The sequence below is a fragment of the Pomacea canaliculata genome, linkage group LG7, assembly GCF_003073045.1.
Source record: "Pomacea canaliculata isolate SZHN2017 linkage group LG7, ASM307304v1, whole genome shotgun sequence".
NCBI lineage: Eukaryota > Metazoa > Mollusca > Gastropoda > Architaenioglossa > Ampullariidae > Pomacea > Pomacea canaliculata.
This window is the reverse complement of record NC_037596.1, coordinates 5,208,250-5,227,538: the sequence shown is the minus strand read 5'-3', so window position 1 is coordinate 5,227,538 and position 19,289 is coordinate 5,208,250. Positions and strand designations below refer to the sequence as shown.

The 19,289-nt window shown below is 38.8% G+C and overlaps 3 protein-coding genes across 7 annotated transcripts in view; all 3 read right to left on the bottom strand.

Annotated features, from left to right (window-relative positions):
- Window positions 1-19,289, bottom strand: part of LOC112567705 (cell wall integrity and stress response component 4-like) — an 82,937-nt gene that overhangs the window by 6,834 nt on the left and 56,814 nt on the right. The gene's annotated exons all lie outside the window — the stretch shown is intronic.
- The window catches only part of LOC112567698, a 69,949-nt gene that overhangs the window by 29,825 nt on the left and 20,835 nt on the right, over window positions 1-19,289 (bottom strand). The gene's annotated exons all lie outside the window — the stretch shown is intronic.
- On the bottom strand, window positions 4,803-17,658 carry LOC112567700. The gene is made up of 15 exons (XM_025244461.1): window positions 17,335-17,658; window positions 16,934-17,067; window positions 16,350-16,637; window positions 14,367-15,863; window positions 14,007-14,207; window positions 11,683-11,775; window positions 10,477-10,614; window positions 9,963-10,163; window positions 9,150-9,248; window positions 8,558-8,693; window positions 8,314-8,388; window positions 7,938-8,051; window positions 7,207-7,347; window positions 6,631-6,714; window positions 4,803-5,908 (listed from the first exon to the last, which is right to left on the bottom strand). The coding sequence occupies exons 6-15, from the start codon at window positions 11,756-11,758 to the stop codon at window positions 5,803-5,805; spliced, it is 1,170 nt and encodes a 389-aa protein (XP_025100246.1). The 5' UTR covers window positions 11,759-11,775; window positions 14,007-14,207; window positions 14,367-15,863; window positions 16,350-16,637; window positions 16,934-17,067; window positions 17,335-17,658; the 3' UTR covers window positions 4,803-5,802.

The window sequence follows — 19,289 nt, the reverse complement described above, 5'->3', positions numbered from 1 at the left end:
ATGTTTTTGGTATTGGAATCCTAAGTTCAAACCATAAATCTTCTTTCAGTGGTTAAAAAAGAAGCATGAAGATAATAAGAACGTTTATTAACGACTTTTTAAAGAAAATCTCCCAACCCAACAATCGCTTAGTCGAGTAATAAATTTCATTTCACTTTCACTTCCATAAAAAAAAAAATTGCACTGTATTTTAAATATTCATTTGTGTGTACAAAAACGTTAACCTTTTTTCGGGCCGAAATAGATTAATAGAGCTGATCGTACACGATTATTAAACTAATCGGGAAAAGCAACAAAAATAACACAGATCACAAATTGTGAGACTAACACTGTTTAGCACATCATGGTCGTAAATGTAATAAGCTTACCTTTAGAAGTAGAAGTAAGCTCACTATCGGCTGAGCTCTGCTCAGTGCACTTTGCGTCTGTTGATCGCTAGAGAGTAAAGATGTTGGTGTTGTGTTTTGTACGTTTACAGAAGACATCAGGATAATTCTCAGCTACACAGCCATTCCGTCTTTCTAGAACTAGCCTAATATCGACTAGTAATAGTAGTATATTAATTCAGTGTTTGGGAGGCCGACTATATCACATCACATACTGCTGTGGTTACATGCATGTTAACAGTGGGTGGCTGTACAAGAGCAACATCTAAATTATTTTAGGATTCAACTTGAGTAGTAAAAAAATATAATGGCATTCAATCTTAAGCGATTATTTTACACTATTGTGGTTCCTCTTTTCAGGCATTCTGTTTATGTATCGAGCAACATTAAGTGGCCACTTTTTCCGTTAAGGTTCTTACACAAAAAGTGAACATTATAGAGCAGTGTGGGCAATAATTTTCCCAAGGAGCCTCATGAGAAATGGATGGTTTTTAGAGGGCTGGACTAATATAGTTAACTCCGTTTTACACCCAATAATGTATATATAGTATATAATAACTGACGGGCGTGCGGGCCGGTCAGAGACAGGAGGCGGGCCTGATGCGGCACTCGGGCGCCCCTTGCCCAGGTCTGTTTATAGAGGGTAAGGGGAACTTATAATAAAAGATTGGGATATATCTATTACGTAGGACAAGTATTTCCTGATTTTGTTACAATTATTCCTAATAGTTCGCATCCAAAGTTAAGTTAAAGTTCATAATGAAACCTACACTGAGAAAGTCTGTCAATCTTACTTTGTTCCTCAGTAAGACTTGCAAGTTCCAGGATCGGTATCGCCCATCACCTGACAGGTTACATCCCAACATGCTCGTGCTTAGCGTGGAAGCATCTGGAACGTTGGTGTGAATCAGGGTGAACATCAGTCTCTATGTCGTCCTCGTACTTGTACCCAGGGGCCACGTAACAGGTAATCTTTCGGACTCCACATGCACGATAACACTGTCACTCGGTGTAAACCATAAAACAGAACTTTACAAAGAGTCCGCTTTGTAGCTGCTTCGTCAGACTATGTTTGAAATTAATCATATGTTTAGCTATTAATAAAAATTACCAACAAAATGACTGACAAACTAACCAGCCCCCACTTTGTTGGTGTCCAACGGCTAAGCACCCCAAGTCAGCATCAGGTAAACAGGGAAGTAAGTGATTTGGTGCGTTGATCAGTGTTGAACCATTTTAAAATAATATTTTTATTTTGTTATGCTTACTTAGTCTTTGTTCTACTTTATAGAGATATGTTCTATATTTTGTGATGTTTACTTGGGCTTTGGTTTGTTCCTTATAGAGATACACAGTAAAGTCTTTCTGGAGAAAACGAATGTTGTCGTGGAAGTAGCAGGTCAGCATCATGTCAAAGGTCTCCAGACGACGAATCCCACATGTTGATTTCTTCTCAGCTGCTTGATCGAATCATCATGAAAAGATTCAAATTAGAGAAGCATGTGCACGATTGACAACTACTGCACACCACACAAGTGGTTAAATCATTACTGTCAGGTGTAAAATGCACAGCAACATAACTAAACACATAACATGTGCTGGTCATGAAAGAAACTTCCGATCTGATGTGGTATGACTTTGCTATAGCAGGCTAAAGAGTTTGTCGTCGCATTAAAACGTGGTAAGCAAGTGTGACAGTAGAACCACTGACCATAGGACTGTGTAAGGTTGACTGCTTGCTGTCTGCAAAGACCAACGCTTAACCACCTGAGAAGTTCTCCGCTGGTTAGTCTCGGCGAATGTAACTAAATGTAACTAAAACCGGAAGCTTTGTAAACACACCTCCATTGTTTTTAGTACAGTGATGCCAACCTTTTCGGCCTGCGGGCCATATTCCATTTTCGGACAGCCGGTCGCGGCCACTTCAAACCAGCAAAATACAAAAAAGAAAAAAAATAGAGCAGATACCATTTTTTTTATTAGAACAAGTTGTACTTGCCATTATTAGTCTATGTACTAATTAGTGGATATTTGAAGTTGTTTTCCCGAAACCACTTCTGAATGTCCGGGGCATCGTAGAGACACCAAGTCAGAGCACTGAATCGAAATGTTCGTCCATCGAAAAAAAGATTGGGAAACGCCCTACGTGGGGATAAAATACTTCTTCTGCCCTTTTTTCTTTTTTTTGGGGGGGTTTTTTCTTTTTTTATTACTAACATGCCGATTTCCTGCACTGTGGGCAGAAGTTCGCGGGCCGGATGGCACCGCGTCGCGGGCCGGATATGGCCGCGGGCCGTAGGTGGGGCATCCCTGTATTAGTAGTTAACTGGAAAAAATCGTCTTCCAGCAGTCTAGTAATACAAGTTATAACTTGCTATAGTGCTATAGTGATTTGGCTTACTTTCGGGCATCATACAGAATAGAATTCGCTTAATAATGTCACAATATATCGCAAAGGAATTATAAAATACATAACAAAGTTATCAATCATAAAAAGCACGTTACACAGATAAAGAGGTTTCATATACATGCCTTGTACCAAACTCTTGGATTCAGGAATATTTGTCATAGCAGACGCAATGAGTAGCAAAAAGCTCGATGATTGTCATTTTGTTAATCGGCTAACCTGGAATAAAGGGGGAAAAAAACGTTGAAAAAATAGGCATCTGTCATCAATGAATCTGATAATTCTGCGAGTTGCTTGTGTTTGTGCCTGCAATGTGTGTCAGACTACACGTGTTACTATTCAATACCAATACTGGGTTTGGGAGATTACATTAAATTCTTCATGTTTAGCGTGTTCGTCTCTCACAGAAACCCCCGAGAGGTGGACAATAGATTGAAGGCAAATAGTAGCCTCAAGGTACTTTTACCTCCAGTCTAAAGTTCGTGACATTGCAAATTTTACAGTAGTGAAGGGTTGAGGAAAAAACTACTTTGACTTTAATTGTTTTCCTATCCTGAATGTTTTGGGGCGTAGAGTAAGCAATTCGTTAATTTTCCAGAAAGTAAGAAAAAAGCTTCGTCTTCTGCATTTTGCGAGAGATGAGACAATAGAATCAGTGAGGATATCGAAACTAATTGGCCCGGCCTGGGTTCACCCACTGTGATTGCAACCCTGCTGTCTACTTGTTAGTATTCTCCGTACCTCACAGTATAACTTCTACAGATTCATTAGTAACAATATGTTTACACGAATCGCTTACATTTCTAAATGAATGCAGTCGTACGCCATATTTCGAATGTTTATCTCTTGCTTTACCGTCTATTATCTAGTTCGCGTTTTCTCTCGTTCTAAGACCTTACACTGGCTCTAATTAAAATGCTTTAGTCAATGTAAACTGCTGTATACCTCAACGACGCAGAGCAAATTTAAACAACGTTGATATTTTAAGAGAGTCCCCTATAGGTGACTGAAATATGGAGAGAGAAGCGAACGGGAGCTCCTTACATGACGACTGGCACAACGCAATTTTTTTCTCCTTTCCATTATAAACTATTAGCGGTATCTCGCCTCCCTCTCCCTTCTTTCAATCTTTTCCGCGCGAAGGCAGAGTGCTGACAGTAATTCAGGATATGTGATATCACCCGGGTGACGTCAGGTACCCCATCTAGTAATAAATGAAAAGAGGGCACATTACAAGAGCATTTGTAGTGAGCATTTTGAATTAGTTTGCACAATTCTTTTGCTGTCTTGCAATTCCTAGACAGAAAATTCGAATTAAAAAGCATATTGATAACAAAACAAAAAATAAGGTCCACATTAACAGAAGAGAATACTTAGGAAAAAAACTAAAGAAACCCACACTGTTGTTACTAATGCATTCGTTTTTAATATGTGCACCTGAAAATTCACACATAAAAATGCAAAGGAAGTATTGTTTTCTGAAAAAATATAGAATTTTCAATTTTACATATATATAAATATAAAATAAATTACATAGAGGGGTAATATACAAATGCGAGAAACAGGAACACACAATGTGTTACATGCAACTTTATTGTCTCTTTAAAGAAACTGATGAAAAATAGTTTTTTGTTATTTTCAATAAAAATCTTTGTAACACAAACAATGCAACCTGTTTCAAATAAAAAATTGCTGATCCTAGCTTTGCTTTATTAACCCTCTCACTAAATAGATCAAATTTATCTATCCACACACTCCCCTACCTCTTTCAAACCCGCGAACTGTCAGTCTCTCTCACTGCTCCCTACCCCCAACACACACACACACAAGCACACACAAAGCATGTTCAAGCTTTAATAAGCCTAAAAAGCTAAATTGTCGACAAACTTCTATTATCATCGTCATACTCATTAAAGAATGAACTGCGATGAGCCACCCGCAGACTTTAGAGCTGTCCACCCGGGTTATTGGGACTTTGTGTTTTTGTGTGTTACTTTAAACAGTTACTCAGCTTTAAAGTCCGGAATCTTAGTCAACTTTAGTGTAGCCTTCTTCCATCATGTTGACCAGCCACCGAGGTTAATAATTCTTCCTTTAGGTCACACCTTGAAAATATCTCCTTTTCAGTTTCGGTCTGAGTACTGTTGTTCTGAATCTTGTACTGACCACTAAGAGTGTTAAACATCTGCCATGCATCTCTAAATGTTTCCTGTTTTTCACTGAAAATTACATTTGAGCTTTTCTTTTCACTTTATTTTGGTCCCGCGGGTCTCCTCTCTAAACTTTTTCTAAGTTTTCTTCTTGTTCTATTTTGTACCCCCTTTTAAAAAAATCTTGTTCTCATTTATGATTCTTCTAGTGAATTGAATAACCCAGGGATAACTGTTACAACATATTTGACAATTTTCATAGAAGTGATCATGGTTTTGCAAAGAATGTAATCAGGAACAATTTCAGTCGCAGTTTACATTATCAGAAGAATCAGTCGATGAATTGCATTCAACGGCATCAATTTTGATAACGAGATTCAATAAAACTCAGTCTAAATTTACTAAACTCAAAAGAAAATCACCCTAACTGATGAAAATGAACTATTACAACAACTAGAAGTAGAGCAATCATTCTCGAGGAAAATTAATTGTTTATTTTACACTATGTGAAATAAGCCGGTTCTTTACACTTAGTCACCTTCCTGAACCATGTATTAAGAGCATCAGTCATCACACACATACATGCGGATTAGATACAGCAAAATATCAGAAGCCTGTGGTTATGTAGTCTGCCATGATACCCCAGTTCCACCCTTCAGGACATTTTGAACAAGGTAGATATTGGCAGAGCAAGAACTGTCAAACATCAAGTTGACACTTTCATCTTCCTGACTTGCCTCAGCCGCTCATTAATGATGCCAATGATCAACCCTGCCAGAAGGTGCTTGTCCCCCCAGCGGCCAGTCGACACAAGCGAAGGTATGTGAAGGTATAGGTGTATGATAGTCTCATTCTGTTGTTACTGCACTTCACGAACCTTTACATGTCCTGTTCTCAGTGCAGTTTCAGTGACTGGTGAGTCCTCTTCCTCCTCTTTGTTAAACTTCTTGGGTGCATCTATATGGCTACATACATACAGCATGAATATCGTATTAGGAAGCTCTCATTAATACAATTCATGATAGGAATTTCCTGCATGGTTAAATGATGAGAACAGCGTAAAAGAAAGAATTGTAAAAGCGATGTGTTCTAATAAAAAAACCGGGGAAATAAAAAATAAAAATAAAGAATATTAAGTCAGAAAACAGTAGTGTATTTTGAAGAACAATTCTAAGATTTTGATATATTCTTGATTCTGAAATATACTCCTCATAATTCTCTAATGTAATTTACCTTGTTTATCATACAAAGAGATAATTGCACAAGATCATCAATGGTGATAATTATTTTTTGAACGTGTACATACCTCAGAGTCATAGACCATTACATTTTTTTTAAAAAACCTCTTAAATACCCTTTTTCTTGTGTTTGTTCCTCAGTAAAGGCCCCAAGGGAGATGTCGAGTTATTAATTGATTAACTTAGTCACACGTGGTTAGCAGAGATGTAAGCTATCTGATCAATAGATCACCTGCTTCTGTGAAGTATTAGCTTTTTGTGTTTGTTCATCCTTTAGACCACCAGGAGACGTATCCATTGCTTATTTAATCAGTTTAGTTGCACGTGGTGAGCAAGTAGATGTCTAAACTATTTTCTAGTCAGAACTATAAATACATATCACCTGCCACTACAATATGTCAGCTGCGCCCTACCTGCTCAGCTAACTATAAACTCTGGTCTACCTGTACCTTTGTTGTAATTCCAGAAGGCCCCCGTCAACATTTCTCTCATCATCTTGAATATCATCGACACCTCGTTCCTGAATCCCGGTTCTGAAAATGTCGTTTGAACGAAGTGTTATTACTGTTTACTGCTATTTGGTGTTTACTGCTATTGTTCTCAGTAAGGTTGTTATTGGAATGTTTATCACACTTACCACCATCGTTACTTCATCATCATCATCACCATTACAACAAAAACAATAGTAATGATAATTATCATCATTAACGTTTTTTCCAGGGAAGATAATGCAAGTGTGAGTACCAAAATCAAAGAGTTTTATTCTGATATAGACAAGAAATAATAACTTTAGTGAAAGGTAAACTGCAATACTTTTAAATACTTAACACCTTAACAATATTTAATAAATCTTTTCAACAAGGTGTGCGGTTCGCCAATGAGCCGCTTATTTATTTCGGGTCCTTGTTGATGTGCAGACTCTTCACTACACAGGGGAAAGTTTCTCTTTTCATTTGAGAGTATGTACAATGAATGTCACATCAGCAGTGTTATTTCTTTCATCTTAACATACACTCCGCACCCACCTACTGTCAGCTGGACTACAGCAGGTAGTGTGTCCACTATGGCGTGGGACGCTTGTATTAATTTGTCCTTGGCGACTTATAAGCTTGTCATCACGTGCTTTATTGGCCTTATCGTCTGTTTCTGTCGAGTTCTCGGTTAAACTATCGGCCAGAACAAGAAAATTGTGCATAAGAAGATTTCTTGTTTTCGTTATACAGGAATTGTCTTTGTACAGGTGTCTTCAGTGTACAGGTGTCGTTGTTATACAGTGCCATTATACAAATACGTAGTTGAGACATTCGTCCTTAAAAGAGGGAGGATGCAGATAACAGAACTTAAAATTACTGATACCGAATGGCCCAAACAATAAGATATTTGCAGAAAAAATCTTTATTTTTTTTCTAATCTTACTTTACATTATAAAATGCTTAGTCTGATTGTACCTCACAAAATATCACAATGTAGATCGCATATACAAGCATCACATGTTTCATGATAAAAGTCAATTTATATGTCTAGTCTTTCTTATCATCTCTGCACAATTTCGTAATGTAATATACGACTCTTTTTTACTCTGTGTTCTATGCAATTAAGCTATATTTTAAATCCGTCCGAGTAAAAACTACCACGAGCTTAAGGCTGCTATTCTAGTGGAACTTGTACTTTGCAAGATAAAAAACATGTGAATCAGCTATCAAAAAAGCCTTTTAAATCTGCCCATCCCTCTCTCAAAATGAAAGCGGTTCCTTACCATGTCTGCTGTTTGTCTTCCCCTACAACCGTCAGGTGACTGACAGTAGTTAGACAGTCTTCGTCATCCCCAGGTATCGGCTGTGTGATTTCATTGTGACATTCATCTAGTTGGCTAAAATCAAAAATATTTAACACACACACATGATGTTGACCCAAGTATCATTGATTCAGATGCTAAACATATTCTGCGATAAGAAGAGGGATTCTCAACCCCAGAATCTGTTTGCCTTTACTCGCATATCGAAGAAAAATGTGGGTATGTAAAGGGATAGGGAGGGGGTGACAGAATCATATCTAAAGACGGCAGAGATAGACTGATAGACTGAGAGAGAAAGCTGGTAAAGACAAAAACGATAAACAAATCAGTGTGAAACCTTTTACTTATCAGTTTTATGGACTCCGGTTTACTGGTGTCGTTCTCTTTACGAGCCGTTCTTGTTTTCTGTCTTCTGCAAAATCAAGGACTTGCTCAAGTTTAGGTCGTCAGTAAATTTCCAAGAACATCTCATATCAATTCTACGTTTTTCCTTGCGTTTGTATATAATACTTCACTTACAAATTGATGCAAATGACGAAATAATCGAAGGATAAAATATTACATGACAATGCCAAAATTACCTCCTCCTACATAGCACGATGATTACAGCAATGATAATGCCAATTAGTACAACAGACAGAACCACAGAAGGAACCACATGAATCACAGTGTTGCCCTGGGTTTCTGTATCCTTGTGTTCCTTCTCTTCTCTCGCTTCTGGACCAGACCATAGAAAAGACATTGGTCAGACCGCAAGTAATCTTTGTACATAGAACTATCTTTGCTGTACTGTTTCTAAATATAACCATGTTTTTTGGTATTGGAATCCTAAGTTCAAACCATAAATCTTCTTTCAGTGGTTAAAAGAAGCATGAAGATAATAAGAACGTTTATTAACGACTTTTTAAAGAAATCTCCCAACCCAACAATCGCTTAGTCGAGTAATAAATTTTTCATTTCACTTTCACTTCCATAAAAAAAAAAATTGCACTGTATTTTAAATATTCATTTGTGTGTACAAAACGTTAACCTTTTTCGGCCGAAAATAGATTAATAGAGCTGATCGTACACGATTATTAAACTAATCGGGAAAAGCAACAAAATAACAACAGATCACAAATTGTGAGACTAACACTGTTTAGCACATCATGGTCGTAAATGTAATAAGCTTACCTTTAGTAGAAGTAAGCTCACTATCGGCTGAGCTCTGCTCATCTGCACTTTGCGTCTGTTGATCGCTAGAGAGTAAAGATGTTGGTGTTGTGTTTTGTACTGTTTACAGAAGACATCAGGATAAAATTCTCAGCTACACAGCCATTCCGTCTTTCTAGAAACTAGCCTTAATATCGACTAGTAATAGTAGTAATATTAATTCAGTGTTTGGGAGGCCGACTATATCAACATCACATACTGCTGGTTACATGCATGTTAACAGTGGGTGGCTGTACAAGAGCAACATCTAAATTATGTTTTAGGATTCAACTTGATAGTAAAAAATATAATGGCATTCAATCTTAAGCGATTATTTTACACTATTGTGGTGTCCTCTTTTCAGGCATTCTGTTATGTATCGAGCAACATTAGTGGCCACTTTTCCGTTAAGGTTCTTACACAAAAAGTGAACATTATAGAGCAGTGTGGGCAATTAATTTTCCCAAGGAGCCTCATGAGAAATTGGGATGGTTTTAGAGGGCTGGACTAATATAGTTAACTCCGTTTTACCCAATAATGTATATATAGTATAAATAACTGAACGGGCGTGCGGGCCGGTCAGAGACAGGAGGCGGGCCTGATGCGGCACTCGGGCCGCCCCTTGCCCAGGTCTGTTATAGAGGGTAAGGGGAACTTATAATAAAAGATTGGGATATATCTATTACGTAGGACAAGTATTTCCTGATTTGTTACAATTATTCCTAATAGTTCGCATCCAAAGTTAAGTTAAAGTTCATAAATGAAACCTACACTGAGAAAGTCTCGTCATCTTACTTTGTTCCTCAGTAAGACTGCAAGTTCCAGGATCGCTATCGCCCATCACCTGACAGGTGTACATCCCAACATGCTCGGTGTTAGCGTGAAGCATCTGGACGTTGGTGTGATCAGGGTGAACATCAATGTCGTCCTCGTACTTGTACCCAGGGGCCACGTAACAGGTAATTTTCGGACTCCACATGCACGATAACACTGTCACTGGTGTAAACCATAAAACAGAACTTTACAAAGACCTTTTGTAGCTGCTTCGTCAGACTATGTTTTGCAAATTAATTCATATGTTTAGCTATTAATAAAATTACCAACAAAATGACTGACAAACTAACCAGCCCCCACTTTGTTGGTGTCAACGGCTAAGCACCCAAGTCAGCATCAGGTAAAACAGGAAGTAAGTGATTTGGTGCGTTGATCAGTGTTGAACCATTTTAAAATAATATTTTATTTTGTTATGCTTACTTAGTCTTTGTTCTACTTTATAGAGATATGTATTTCTATATTTTGTGATGTTTACTTGGGCTTTGGTTTTGTTCCTTATAGAGATACACAGTAAAGTCTTTCTGGAGAACACGAATGTTGTCGTGGAAGTAGCAGGTCAGCATCATGTCAAAGGTCTCCAGACGACGAATCCCACATGTTGATTTCTTCTCAGCTGCTTGATCGAATCATCATGAAAAGATTCAAATTAGAGAACATGTGCACGATTGCAACTACTGCACACCACACAAAGTGGTTAAATCATTACTGTCAGGTGTAAAATGCACAGCAACATAACTAAACACATAACATGTGCTGGTCATGAAGAAACTTCCGATCTGATGTGGTATGACTTTGCTATAGCAGGCTAAAGAGTTTGTCGTCGCATTAAAACGTGGTAGCAAGTGTGACAAGTAGAACCACTGGACCATGGACTGTGTAGGTTGACTGCTTGCTGTCTGCAAAGACCAACGCTTAACCACCTGAGAAGTTCTCCGCTGTTAGTCTCGGCGAATGTAACTAAATGTAACTAAACCGGAAGCTTTGTACACACCTCCATTGTTTTAGTACAGTGATGCCCAACCTTTTTCGGCCTGCGGGCCATATCCATTTCGGACAGCCGTGTCGCGGGCCACTTCACCGCAAAAATACAAAAAAGAAAAAAAAATAGAGCAGATACCATTTTTTTTATTAGAAACAAGTTGTACTTGCCATTATTTATGTACTAATTAGTGGGATATTTGAAGTTGTTTTCCCGAAACCAACTTCTGAATGTCCGGGTGCATCGTAGAGACACCAAGTCAGAGCACTGAATCGAAATGTTCGTCCATCGAAAAACAGATTGGGAAACGCCCCTACGTGGGGATAAATACTTCTTCTTCCCTTTTTTCCTTTTTTTTTGGGGGTTTTTTCTTTTTTTATTACTAACATGCCGATTTCCTGCACTGTGGGCAGAAGTTTCGCGGGCCGGATGGCACCGCGTCGCGGGCCGGATATGGCCCGCGGGCCGTAGGTTGGGCATCCCTGTATTAGTAGTTAACTGGAAAAAATCGTCTTCCAGCAGTCTAGTAATACAAGTTATAACTTGCTATAGTGCTATAGTGATTTGGCTTACTTTCGGGCATCATACAGAATAGAATTCGCTTAATAATGTCACAATATATCGCAAAGGAATTATAAAATACATAACAAGTTATCAATCATAAAAGCACGTTACACAAGATAAAGAGTTTCATATACATGCCTTGTACCAAACTCTTGGATTCAGGAATATTTGTCATAGCAGACGCAATGAGTAGCAAAAGCTCGATGATTGTCATTTTGTTAATCGGCTAACCTGGAATAAAGGGGGAAAAAAACATTGAAAAAATAGGCATCTGTCATCAATGAATCTGATAATTCTGCGAGTGCTTGTGTTTGTGCCTGCATGTGTGTCAGACTACACGTGTTACTATTCAATACCAATACTGGGTTTGGGAGATTACATTAAATTCTTCATGTTTAGCGTGTTCGTCTCTCACAGAAACCCCCGAGAGGTGGACAATAGATTGAAGGCAAATAGTAGCCTCAAGGTACTTTTACCTCCAGTCTAAAGTTCGTGACATTGCAAATTTTACAGTAGTGAAGGGTTGAGGAAAAAACTACTTTGACTTTAATTGTTTTCCTATCCTGAATGTTTTGGGGCGTAGAGTAAGCAATTCGTTAATTTTCCAGAAAGTAAGAAAAAAGCTTCGTCTTCTGCATTTTGCGAGAGATGAGACCAATAGAATCAGTGAGGATATCGAAACTAATTGGCCCGGCCTGGGTTCACCCACTGTGATTGCAACCCTGCTGTCTACTTGTTAGTATTCTCCGTACCTCACAGTATAACTTCTACAGATTCATTAGTAAACAATATGTTTACACGAATCGCTTACATTTCTAAATGAATGCAGTCGTACGCCATATTTCGAATGTTTATCTCTTTGCTTTACCGTCTATTATCTAGTTCGCGTTTTCTCCGTTCTAAGACCTTACACTGGCTCTAAATTAAAATGCTTTAGTCAATGTAAACTGCTGTATACCTCAACGACGCAGAGCAAATTTAAACAACGTTGATATTTTAAGAGAGTCCCCTATAGGTGACTGAAATATGGAGAGAGAAGCGAACGGGAGCTCCTTACATGACGACTGGCACAACGCAATTTTTTTCTCCTTTCCATTATAAACTATTAGCGGTATCTCGCCTCCCTCTCCCTTCTTTCAATCTTTTCCGCGCGAAGGCAGAGTGCTGACAGTAATTCAGGATATGTGATATCACCCGGGTGACGTCAGGTACCCCATCTAGTAATAAATGAAAAGAGGGCACATTACAAGAGCCTACTAATTCGAGGTCTTTTAAACTTTTTAAGAAGCTTTAAGGTCACTGCACTACGTGATCTTATTGCAGTTTTCTTAAAAATGCCGACGATAAAGACTACACAAATCTACTAAATTTCCGCCTCTATAAAGCTGTTCATTATTCACCTAAACATTGCTTCAGTAATCGCTTGTCATTGCGATCGAAAGCGCAATATTTCACATGGGGCGTAAGGATGTAAAGACCACCCTCTCCCAATAAGGATGATGATGGGTTTTTTTCTAAACATCACGGCATCACAAACAGAAAACGAATTCAATTTTGCAAGCCATAACACCTTGTTCAACAGGACATCGAGGTAGGTATTAAAAAAAAAACTAGCGGGAAATAGACCACAAACAGAGAGTTTGTCCCCACTACTTTGCTTTTCTCTCTTTGGATGTGTAAAACTTCCTACGCATTACACAAAAGAAATCTTTCTCAACTATTACATTGCGATGCTTTAATGTACTTTCCTCAAAGAACTCATTTCTATGAGGACAATGACCAGACGCTCTTGTAAAGTTATTGTGAACACAACTGCTTACATATTTAGCTAAAAATATTAATAAACAAAACATTCACACACTACGAGGTAAAAGTGTTTCACGCTGTCTGTAACCTGCTGTTATCTAGTAAAACGGACGAGGAGTGCTCTAGAGATGTGATTAAGTGGGAAAATTACCGAGACGATTACAGCACAAAGTGGGACAATAAAGGAAACGATATTCAACACGAAGAGAAGCTATTACAATACTTGACCTTAGAGTCAAGACGCTGCTGTATGTATGGTGATCGACGTGTGTGCGTTTACTAATGTTCTTTTTACACTTTCTATCAATCTATCTGTTCGGGAAATTCCCATATCACTAATAATCTGATGAAATCGTTCCAGAAATAGTTTCTACTAAGTGAATACCTGAGACTCGTCCTCCAGTTCAAAGTAACTTTTATTGAAGTGGACCAGACAGTAGGAACAACATGATTTAATACACGGAAAACAATCGTCAACAAGAGTTAGCTATGTATGTATGTTTGTTAGCGTGCGTGCGCCTCTTGCTGCCTGTGCGTGTGTACGTGTGACTGTGTGTATTGCATGTGCGCTCTGCACACTCGTTCTTATGAATAACACGCAATGAAGCAGACAGACACAACAAACATACGTTGTCTACAATTTATCTCCAACTTACCTCAGAAAGTGAAGAGAAAAACCAGCGTTCGAGGTAAGTTTGTCTGTGATGACAATATGACAACCACTGTGACCCCGAGGTAGAAGGCTTTCCTTCAGCACATTACGGTATCCCGCCTATAACACCTCCATTCCTGGTCGATGTCTGCTGATAAAGGGGTGCACGAGAGATTCATTTGTTGTCGCACTTGGAAAAACCACCCTGTGGATTTTAGAGAAATGGTTGCATAGTAGCCCTGTAATACAAGCAAGTCCGAAGTGTGCACACACCTACTGATATCTATATCGCTTACTGAAACACCCTAATTAATGAAAATGAAGTATTACAACATGGTAGAGAAAAATGCTTGGCGTTGGGTACCATTCCTGTGTTAGGAATCAGAGCGTAGAGAAGCTATTTGTGCTTTTGATCCATGTATATGTGTCACGTGACCGTAGCGTCGGTAGTACAGAGCTGTTGAGCCAAACTTTCCCGCCAGAGTCTCGTTGTCATGCAGGAGCGTGTAGCTGAGTGAACCTGTGTAAGTCTCGCAAGCCTATGGTGAGCTCCCATTGAGAGGATGCTCAGAGCAGAGCAGACTGAAAGAGAATCTTTCACGTTCACTTGTATCAGCGGTCAGTTGAACTACTGTGACGATAGCACGGTATTTGCTGCCACAAGTCACTCTCAGTTAATAGGGTGAGAGGAGCAAAGGAGGGTGAAGAATGACAAAAAGAGCCTGCGGATGCAAAAAGAAAAGTAGTAATTTAGGATGGATTAATAACGAGCGATTTTCTCCCCACCCCATACCCTACTATCGTCTATTCTTCATATACATGGTACAATGATACTACAGTGAACAATATGTAAAATACATCAAACATTATACATATAAAAAATGTAAAACGCTTTATACAGTGAACAATAGCCCAAAGATTGTACCAACAGACTAACATATGGACAGGCACTCATAAACCAGTGCTGACCAAAGCTTATGAATGTGGAAATTTCGTAAACTCACCTTAACAGTGTTATTGATGTAGACGTACATCGATGATAAAACTTTTCCAGACTTGGTCAAACGCTTATCTACATGTCTACGGTAAGAATACACTGATTACGAGGTATATAAACCATGCACACACGTTCTTCCACATCTTCGTATGTTCAGCGCTGTAAATCTAGTTCTGTGCCTTTCATTGCAGCATTGTACACCGAGCGTGTCCAAGGGGAAACTCATTTGAAGTTAATCTTGCACCATTTTCTGAAAGAACTGGCTTGGTTGCTATCCTTAAATAAAACCATCCTTGCTGAATATCATGACAATATATCAACACATCAATTTGCTCTCTTTCTTTTCTTATATATATATATCACTTAAACTATTGTTGTGATCCTTGCTTATACTAGTTATGAACAAGCATTTATGCCACCTGGCTAGTTTAAATAGTGTATTCATGCAAACAAGCGACAAGGTTTCTTCTAGCTTCTGTACAAAGTTTAAAACCCATTTGATTACACACATACTGGCAATTTCAATGGTGACTCTTTTCTCCTTCTCGTCTGGATGAATGTCGCCCCATTTCCAAATGTACACAGTGTTGTTATCATTGCTGCTCATACGTTTTGTGAACAGCATCGAGCCGAGGGAGGAGAGACAGAAGCACATTACTGAGGAAGTGGATGCCGTGCATTTGTCAGTCAGGAAAAATTTACAAACATCCACGTGCAGACCATTGACGACCCTGGAGATTGTGATAATATAGCGAGTCTGACGAGGCGAACAATGTGTTGTATCAAGGTTAAAGGTGAAGTTGACAAGACTGCCTTCAAAAACCATGAGTCTTTCAGTCTCGGGGACAAGTCCAAGCTTTGAACCTTGAAGCAGAAAAATAAATCAATGTCTCTCTCTATATATATATATCGCAAGTTTGTGGGTGTTTCTAAATGACCGACTTATTGCCGTTTGGTTATAAAAACGAGGTGGACAACATCAGATATTGAATTAAAATCCATCTACCATGGGTCATAACAAAATATCATCATGGAACTCGACCTCGTGTGTGTGTGTGTGAAATAGAGAGATATAGAGTTAGTGACAGAATGTGTGAAAGTGTCTATGCATGTATATCTTCAACTATCGTGTATGTGCTTATCTAGGCCATGATGAAGACATTTTCTACAAGAATGATTCAGGGCTATGTTGGAATAATAATGTTTCGTGAATGGCAAATTTATTTTCATTTTACTATTTTAATAAGTTAATTTAATTCCACTAACTACACATCACATTTCATAAGTATGAAAATACATAAATAGTTTAAAGAAAATCAAAGAAAGCATATATTTTAATTACATACTTACATGTCTGATTACCATTGATTAGATTATTCATAAGAATAAGAAGAGACATCGACAGGTAGTAAACCTGGTTAGCCTTCATGTCGACAACAAGTCAGGGCAGCTGATAGTCACAGCTCAGGCTACAGAGCAAAGACTCAGTCACATCACATCATATGAGACAGATCGTGATGACAGCCATCACCTGCTTCTTTACTCTCGTCATCTTTCATCTACGCTATGTCATCTACGTGTGCTCATTACCAAAACCAACAGCCTGAATGTTGATAGCTAAAATACAATAAACGTTTCCTGCAAGAAAAATATATTTGAATCGAAGCTGTTTTCAAAAACGGTATGTTAAAGTCTCTCACTCACACAATTAGTAATTTACATGAGCGTTTGTATGAGATATAGTTTGTGTTCTTTTTTTATAAAGACATAATTCACAAAACAAGAATAAGACTTTGTGGAAATTAATTTTTGTTGTATGATAATCTCGAATAATCATTCGTATACATTGCATACTAATTGCAACTAGCGTCTCTTACATCTTTGATTATTTTGTAAAAGATTAATTTTAACTTTCATTTTTCTTAGATTGATACCTGCATGAAGTCACATCTGGCCCCGGCAGTGAGATATTACTAGTTGAGCTGCTGCACAAACAGGATGCGATCAGGGAAGGTAGTGAGTGCATAGTGACTGAGAGAAAAAGACACCGCAAGCCGTACTACTGAAACTAATGAGGGTGAAATTGTATTAAGACATTTCCTTATTTCGTCAGCAAACTATTTTGTAATTATTTCATTGAACTGATTGCTTTCCTGTCTTTTTGCCAAAGTAACTGTTTATAATTTTTTGCTTTAATGTTGGCTTTAAAGACAATGGTCTAATAAATTTATTTATAAAACAAAATTTGTGTATACTAAAATACATATATATATATACAAAGATATACATATTATCAGTCATAGTTAAATCTTTATATGTACTGGATGATGTATACCTGTAGAGTTACAGAGGCAAGAAACGAGATTTCGGAACACAGCTTGGATGTGTACTAACAATTAAGACAAAAGATGTTTGAGGACATTGCTTTGTGGAAAGAGAGAACTAAAAGAGTTCATGTGGGGCCTGCATCGTACATGTCTTGCAATACATTCCTCCCCACAAACTCCGTATCAGGTTATCAAACGCTGAACCGTGACACCAGACAAACATCTCTATATGTGATCTGTAAAAAAGCTGAAGAAATTGGGGGGAGACAGAGAAAGACCTCAGCTTCCGTAGGAGGAAGAGGCGTTGTTGAGCCTTCTTCACGACAGATTGAGTGTTGACATCCCAGCAAAGTCACCTATCGAAGATGGTGCCCAGGTATTTAAAAGCAGAAACAATTTCAACCTCCTTGTCATGGATGACACAGACGGGACACGGTGGAGAATTTCGACGGAAATCAAAGACAATCTCTTTCGTCTTACTCACATTAAGTTCTAGAAAGTTGACATCGCACCAAACAATGAATTCTTCCAAAGCAACACCGTGGGTGTGCACCGGCCCGCTAAGGAGAGACAGCAGTGCAGTGTCATCAGAGAATTTGACAAGATAGTGACCCTCATGACTACTGCGACAACTGTTGGTATACAGGATAAACAGAAGCGGGGATAGAACACATCCTCAGGTGAGCCGGTGCATGTGGTGGTTAAGTCGGAAAAAAGTGCCATTGACAAGAACTCGTTGCTGCCTGTCGACCAAAAAGTGAATTATCCATGACACGAGCTGATGATCAAGGGAAAACTCGTCGAGGAGTCTTCGAGCTAGGATATGTGGCTGGATAGTGTTAAAGGCCGAAGAGAAATCAGCGAATAATAGTCGAGCATGGCTTGAGGATTCTCCAGGTGTTTGATTAAAGTGTGGAGGATGAACAGTTTAGCATCATCAACACCTCGCTTGGACTGGTATGCAAATTGCAAGGGATCAAGACGATTTTTAGCGGCTGTAAGAATCAATGCTTTGATGATTGTCTCAAATACTTTCATGACCAACGATGTTAAGGCCACCGGTCTAAAGTCATTGAGATGCCGAGCTGAAACTATCTTTGGAACTGGAACAATGGTAGATAATTTCCAAGCAGCTGGGATGGAGAGTGAATCCATAGAGCGCTGAAAAAGATGTTGAAAATGCCTCCAAGTTGGTGCGTACAGAAACGTAATGTCCTGCCACAAATACCATCCGGACCCGAGGCCTTGCGAATATTCACTCCCTGAAACAGCTCCACAACTTGTTCGCGACAAATCTCAACCTTCTGCACAGGGTGAAGAGAACGAAGCACATCTTGAACTTCCACTGAGAAGTCATGTGCCTCGAACCGAGCAAAGAAAGCATTAAGAGCATTAGGAAGGGCCGCACTGTCAACGCCTGAGATCGAGATTTTGGCTTTCGACCCCTTACTCTTATCGTCAGTACTGGCCATGTTCTTCAGTCCCTGCCAAGCCTCTCGGATGTTGTCTGTAGCAAACTGAGACTCGATAAGTTCTACATAAGGAAATAATAACTAATCAGATATGTAAATGATCAGATCTCCTTATTTTACTTGCCTAAGTGGTCTCTGCCCAACTCTGCAGCACGTATCTAACATACAGCGAAAGATACGAAAATAGGAAAAAATTAAAAGAAAAGAATGATGAGCACAAAAGGTGGACAGAAAGAAAGAAAACATTTTGGGAAAATTATTAGAAACCAGTGTAGGCTGTACTTACTGCAAGCGCGCGCGCACACACACACACACACATAATTTCTCTCTATTTTAGAGTAGTTATGGACACTCACTGGCTTACTTCTAATGCAGACTCGTATAGTAGTAGCGTCACGGACGCCGACTCTCTCAACACACACACGACGTCCATACACGTTCTTTCACACACAAAACAACAATTGCCTGCGGCTGTCCACAAGATGTTAATA